The sequence below is a fragment of the Pogonomyrmex barbatus genome, unplaced genomic scaffold (assembly GCF_055798465.1).
Source record: "Pogonomyrmex barbatus isolate J1 unplaced genomic scaffold, ASM5579846v1 scaffold12, whole genome shotgun sequence".
Lineage (NCBI taxonomy): Eukaryota > Metazoa > Arthropoda > Insecta > Hymenoptera > Formicidae > Pogonomyrmex > Pogonomyrmex barbatus.
The window spans coordinates 7,961,082-7,967,493 of NW_028297108.1; the positions used below are offsets into that span (position 1 = coordinate 7,961,082).

Here is a 6,412-nt window from a genome sequence, read left to right on the forward strand (position 1 = left end):
AAGTCTTTTTAAAAATATTCTATATATATATATATATATATATATATATATATATATGTGTGTGTAAACAGTATAAAATATTTCTTACCATACGTCATTATAGTACAATTTTGTCCAGCTAAGAAGTCTATTATTTGCTGCTGTACTGTTTGTTTGAATAATTCTAATTGTGTAGTTTCTGGTCCAAAAGTTTGTGAAAAAGTAAATTTTCGGCAGATTATTTCATTATTTTTGGACTGTTTAGAACTTGTATTATTATCTACCATTGGTAGCTTTGTGAGTAATGTTGTAGAATTTAAAATTTTGTATGCTTCTTGTTGTTCTTCTGTTAATTTCATCTTTTTTGGAAATGGTTTAAGTCTAAGATATACTTTAATAGTTTGTAAAGTTGGAGAATCCGAATGTTCAGATAATTCATTGTCATTAATTTCTTCAATTTCGTATGATGAAAGTAAATTCTTTCTTGCATCCTTTGAAGGAAATGGCCTCTGACTATATGCTAAAATACTTGGATCTCTACCAAATAGATATGACATTTCTTCCTGTGGATTCTCTGATGGATGAATTGAATCTAATGTATTCTCCATCTATATTAATTTAACAAAATATATCGTATGATAAAAATATAAGAATAATACACATAATAATCCTAAACATAGAACATAAACATAGAAGCATAATTTAATCAACTATACCCAGTCAGCAAAATATTAGCAGAATGTCGGCAAACTGGCAACAGATTTAATCAGAAAATGTTAGCAAACTGACTTCATCTTATTCTGCTTACATTCTGTTGACAGAACCTGTTGACGTTCTGTGTCAGCAGACTGTGGCAGCAGAAATTGAGCAGATCCTGCCATCAAATTGTGTCGTGCAGGTCCTGCTCGCTTTCTGCCACCAATCTGACTACAGCAGGGTCTGCTCGATTTCTACTGCCAATCTGCCAGCACAGAATGTCAACAGAGTCTGTCAGATTTCTAGCAGCAGTTTGCTAACATTGTCAGATATTACAGAATCTGTTAGCAATCTATGGGCTTTCTAACAGCAGAAATTTATAACAGACTTTGTGCATAATCTGTCTTTTCAGGTTTGGCTATCAGGATGTGTATGTGTGTGTGTATATATACATAATGTATATGTACATAAATATAATGCTTTTATAAATATTTTTAAAACCATTTGTTCTAAAATATATTCATTGCAAAAAGATATCCTCAAAATATTAAAGGTTCTTTGATAATAATCAACTAAGCATCATAGTAGAAATCAAGAAATATATGCAGTGGAAATATTAAAAGAAATTATTGAAAGTTTGTACGAAAAAAAGTCAAGTTCAATAAATGCTTTGGACTTGTATTTGTTTTGAATAATTGATCCCAGTTAATCACTCACATGATCACTTTTGCAAATAAAGTATTCAATCATTCATATTTTTACAGAAATCTGTACATAATTTGAAAGTTCTTCAGTTTAAACTTAAAACAAGTTGTTTACAATCTCGTTTAAAAACATACCTTATTAGGAGATTCCATTTACTTAAAGATAATTTAAAACAAAAGATAGATAATTGATCGCTAACCACATAAACCAAGTGATTAGTATTAAAAAAGGTGGATATCAACTGCGTAAAATCAACATTTATTTTCCACACATTAGTTTGTACCGCGTTGCTCGTCGCGACAAAACGACAAACGGTCATTTAATTCTTGAATTTCGTTTGGAGAGATGCTTTAATGGGATTGGTCGAACAACGATGTTGTGATTGGTTTAGAATAATTTTAAGTAAGTAATCATTGATCTAAGAGATCGAAGAGAATACTTTAAATCTAAAAGAATAATCACAACCATCCAATTTTTTGATTGGTTAAAAAATATTTTGGAAGAATTTTGGAGACCTGAATACTTATCATGTAATTTTTTTCTTAAAGCCACTTTCACCAATAATATAAATTAATTTAATCGACCGATTATTGAAATTGATCGATCATATTTATTATCAAATTTGTAGATGAGTTGCGATTAGTCAATTCCCATGAAATAATCGGCCGATTAAGGTTTATGGAGGCCGTAATCTGTTAACTTATGCCGTAACCGTAAAAAATTGACGAATCATAGTCGTGATTATTCTTCTATAATTTGATTGTGATTGATCAATTTTTTACGATTACGGCATAAGTTAACAGATTAGAATGGGGCCTGTTTGACCACGTTGCAATAGATCACCAGCCACTCATATCATTTGAACAGAGGAAAACCTCTAGGCACCGGCCGCTGTGAGTGGCTGTGGTCAATCACAACGTGGTCAAACGGGACGCTCCCAACAGATTACGGCTTTCATAAATCAACCCTAAATTAATTCATATTATTTCATTGTAGATGGTCCTTAAAACATATGCCATTAAGAGCCTCTTTCAACCAATTTTCAACCAATCTTCAACCAATTTTCGGTTAAGCTAACCGACGATTGACTCGACCATCATGATTGCCAACAACTGAGAAGTAAATTATTTATTATACATAGATAAGTATTAAAATTTTTGTTTAAGTGAATGATTGTTTAATAATTTTTATTTATGGCTACGGTCCACTTAGCACTACAAAAGTTTCGAAGCGTTTGATTAACCAATCAGAACAAAGAATTTTATGAATTGACCAATCAAAAAATGCTTCGAAGCATTTGTAGCACCAAGTGGACTCACATTAATTATCGGATATTACTTACAATTTCATCTACCTACCAAAATACCTACAATACGAAAAGAATATTAGATTAAAAAACACATACTTATCTATAATAAACAGTTTAGCTCTCAATTGTTGGCAATCATGATGGTCGAGTTAAGCTTAACCGTCGATTAGCTTAACCGAAGATTGATGAAAGAGATTCTTATCCATCTCGGGTTGGATTCAAATTCACCGCAGTTGCAAACACTATAAATCTACACCAATGAAAATGGACATTAAGGTTGATATTTCATGGGGTACGTTCGGAAATACCACCCGAGTGACTCCGTGTATCGTCTTATTCTTGTCTTTAACATTCGATGAACAACAAGGATAAAACGATACACGGAGTCAATCGGGTGTTGTTTTTGAACGTAGCGATGGTGTCGTACAAATTACAATGTACGACAAATTTTTTGAAAACGATGATTGGATACATGATAGAGAATTTCTAGAGACTCATACATGCACTATTCTATACCAATCTATACTTTCAAAAAATTTATTGTATATATAATTCGTGAAATGTCAGCCTATGCTAGTTACATTGTGGATGGACGGCGGTTTCGGAAGCGTCTCGCTTGGTTGAGGTTATGCTATGATATACATGAATTGCAAGATCGCAGACTTATAAATGTTTAACGTAGCTGTCAAATAGGCACATTTTTGCCGTCTCATTGAGCTATTTTTGTAAGGAAGTCATAAAGATTAGGTGAGTGTTTGTGGACATCATAATACCGTTTAGATATAGATTTGCTACACCGCTGTATATTGGCCGCTATGTGCCGTACAATGTTTGAACGTTATTAACATGTACATGAGAATTGTACAAGACGACATTAATATATCATACGCAATTTTGTTTTATTATATGCTGTATTATATCTATATATGTTATATTTTTACAAAGAAACCCAACGAAATGTCTGGTGGTATGCTTTACGGTGGAGACGAGATAGGAGCATTAGTCTTTGACTTGGGTCATCATTCTCTGAGAGTAGGCTATGCTCAGGAAGATACTCCAAAAGCGGAAATTCCAGCTGTTGTAGGCTTAGGAGAGGATGCCAATGGTATGACTACCAAGGTTGAACCCATGGACATTGATGATAAAAAGCCTGATAGCAATATAACGCAAAATGGGACCAAGTATTACATCGATACCACAATTCTTCATGTACCACGGAAAAATATGGAGGTTGTGAGTTATATGAAAGATGGTATGATTGAAGACTGGGATCATTTCGAGAAGGTAAATAAGTAATAATTTATGTAACTTGCGAGATATATGAATTTGATTTTACATATTGAAGCTTTGGATGTATTGTTTATCCTCTAGGTATTAGATTACACATACTCAAAAATAATTCAATCCGATGCTGAGTATCATCCTGTGCTATTTTCCGAATCCCCATGGAATGTACGCAGCAAGAGAGAAAAGTTAACCGAGCTGATGTTCGAGAAATATAATGTACCAGCTTACTTTCTTGTAAAGAATGCAGTTTTGGCTGCGTTTGCCAATGGTAGAGCGACTGGTATTGTTGTGGACAGTGGTGCCACACATACATCCGCAGTGCCTGTACAAGATGGATTTGTATTGACGCAAGCCATTGGTAAATCACCTCTTGGTGGAGACTACATAAGTATGCAATGTAGACAATTCTTACAGGTACGCAAGTGTTATTCATGTTTATCATAATGTCTTTCAAATCTGTCTCATGTATCTTGAATAAATACAGGACAACGATATCGATTTGTCACCTCCTTATATGGTAGGTAGTAAAGAGGTAGTTAAAGACCATGATAAGCCACGATGGGTTAAAAAAAAAGGTTTACCCGAGGTTACTAAATCCTGGCATAATTACATGGTAAAAAAAGTGATTCAGGATTTCCAGGCCACAGTTCTTCAAGTATCGGAAACGCCATATGACGAGAAGATCGTTTCCACGATTCCTGCAGTTCAGTATGAATTCCCGACTGGCTATCATCAAGTATATATATTAAATAATATTTTTTCAATGCTGCACAAATCTTAGGCCAAGGTAATTAAAAGAGGATTATTTTTCAAGGACTTTGGAAGTGAGAGATTTCGAATACCAGAAGCGTTATTTGATCCTAGTATAGTACAAATGCGTGGAGGTATGGTTGGCAATACAATGTTGGGAGTAGGACATATTGTTACGACTAGCGTTGGCATGTGCGATGTTGATGTACGACCAGCGCTTTATGGAAGTGTTGTAGTAACTGGTGGAAATTCATTTATTCAAGTAAAATTTTAATATTTTATGAACATTAACGAGAATGTTGTGTCTCTTCTGTGTATATTGATAGATTATTCTGTGCAGGGTTTTCCAGAACGCTTGAATAGAGATTTGTCCATGAGAATACCTTCCAGTATGCGTCTTAAATTGATTAGCGCGAACGGATGCGCGGAAAGAAGATTTGGAGCATGGATTGGTGGTTCAATATTGGCATCAATTGGCACTTTCCAACAAATGTGGATCTCCAGTCAAGAGTATGAAGAAAGTGGGAAGAGTCAAGTGGAAAGAAAATGTCCTTAAAACACGTTAGTTGCTCATATGTTTCCATCCTATTGGTGCCAGTGTTGTATGAACATTGTATAGGGAGTGAGTACGTTTGGAGCATAACACTCTACATTTTGCGATACTATGTATCATTAAACAAATTATGATTATGCGTAAAGCACGTGAGACAATGAAGCACCTTAAATAAAATGTCTTTTTATAATGTTATGAATACGTATTCATGATGTTATTGAATCAAACATCTACTTATACATATATATAGATAAACATATACTACCTGTAAATGACATTATACATTGCTCCAAGTAAATGACATAAGAAAATTGATCCTTATTTATTACCAATATAAACGACGAAATTTTGTAAATTGTAATAAAATTTTTTATAAAACATGTAGCGAATCGTGTCATGAAAATAAATTTGTTTCTTCGATTTCATCTTTGTCACGATGTCTTGTCTTCGATTTGATCTAGTTTCACTGCCGATAATGTTATATGCGTCACGTTGAAGTTGTAGATACACAACTCCACTCAAATGTCACTGCGTGAGAGTGGAAACAAAACGCTTGGTTCTGGAAACTATAATTACTCTTTGCAGCACATGCATGTATTTTATATGGAAATAATAAATAAGTATACGATATGAAAGTACAAAGGAAACCATCTGTCTTTTCAAATATCTTATTAGTAGTTGATGGAAAGGAAATGGCATCCTTTACTAAGTAAAGAGATGAATTGAAGAGGTCTGAAACAGTTTGTCTTTGATAATGAAAGACGTTGAATTCAGCAAATTAGCTATCATTAAGTATGAAATATTAATGAACAGAGGACAATTGTAAAGTCTATACTTGTTGTCTCTGGATGGTTCTTCAATATTATAGAATCTACTAATAGGGATCCAGTAGTAATTATTAAAATGTCGACTAATAGTGTGTGTAAAATAAACAATTAAGAAAATATAATTAAAAATACATGGAATACTGACTTTGAGACCGATAATACATTTTCAAATATTGAAAAATTTATATATATTTGTTCCATAGATTTCTAATATAGTTTATATCAATACATTGTACTTAGTATCGACTTTACATATATGTATAAAAAGCTCACGACTCTGTGCTCATTTCTTCCAAAACTTTATTT

The 6,412-nt window shown here is 33.3% G+C and overlaps 2 protein-coding genes across 3 annotated transcripts in view; one reads left to right on the plus strand and one right to left on the minus strand.

Annotated features, from left to right (window-relative positions):
• LOC105429185 (uncharacterized) overlaps nucleotides 1-1,719 on the minus strand; it is a 6,084-nt gene extending 4,365 nt beyond the window's left edge. Inside the window, exons 1-3 of one of the 2 annotated variants that reach the window (XM_089071483.1) lie at nucleotides 1,515-1,719; nucleotides 696-1,443; nucleotides 89-587 (exon numbers count right to left, since the gene is read on the minus strand). In XM_089071483.1, the coding sequence (XP_088927609.1) occupies nucleotides 89-587 (499 nt within the window). In that variant the 5' untranslated portion in view covers nucleotides 696-1,443; nucleotides 1,515-1,719. The remainder of the gene's footprint in view (nucleotides 1-88; nucleotides 588-695; nucleotides 1,444-1,514) is intronic. The other variant, XM_011641997.3, reaches the window with a different exon arrangement.
• A 1,484-nt stretch (nucleotides 1,720-3,203) lies between these two features.
• Nucleotides 3,204-5,699, plus strand: Bap55 (Brahma associated protein 55kD). The gene is made up of 6 exons (XM_011641984.3): nucleotides 3,204-3,436; nucleotides 3,635-3,973; nucleotides 4,061-4,390; nucleotides 4,461-4,712; nucleotides 4,791-4,988; nucleotides 5,067-5,699. The coding sequence occupies exons 2-6, from the start codon at nucleotides 3,647-3,649 to the stop codon at nucleotides 5,280-5,282; spliced, it is 1,323 nt and encodes a 440-aa protein (XP_011640286.3). The 5' UTR covers nucleotides 3,204-3,436; nucleotides 3,635-3,646; the 3' UTR covers nucleotides 5,283-5,699.
• The last annotated feature ends 713 nt before the right edge of the window (nucleotides 5,700-6,412 follow it).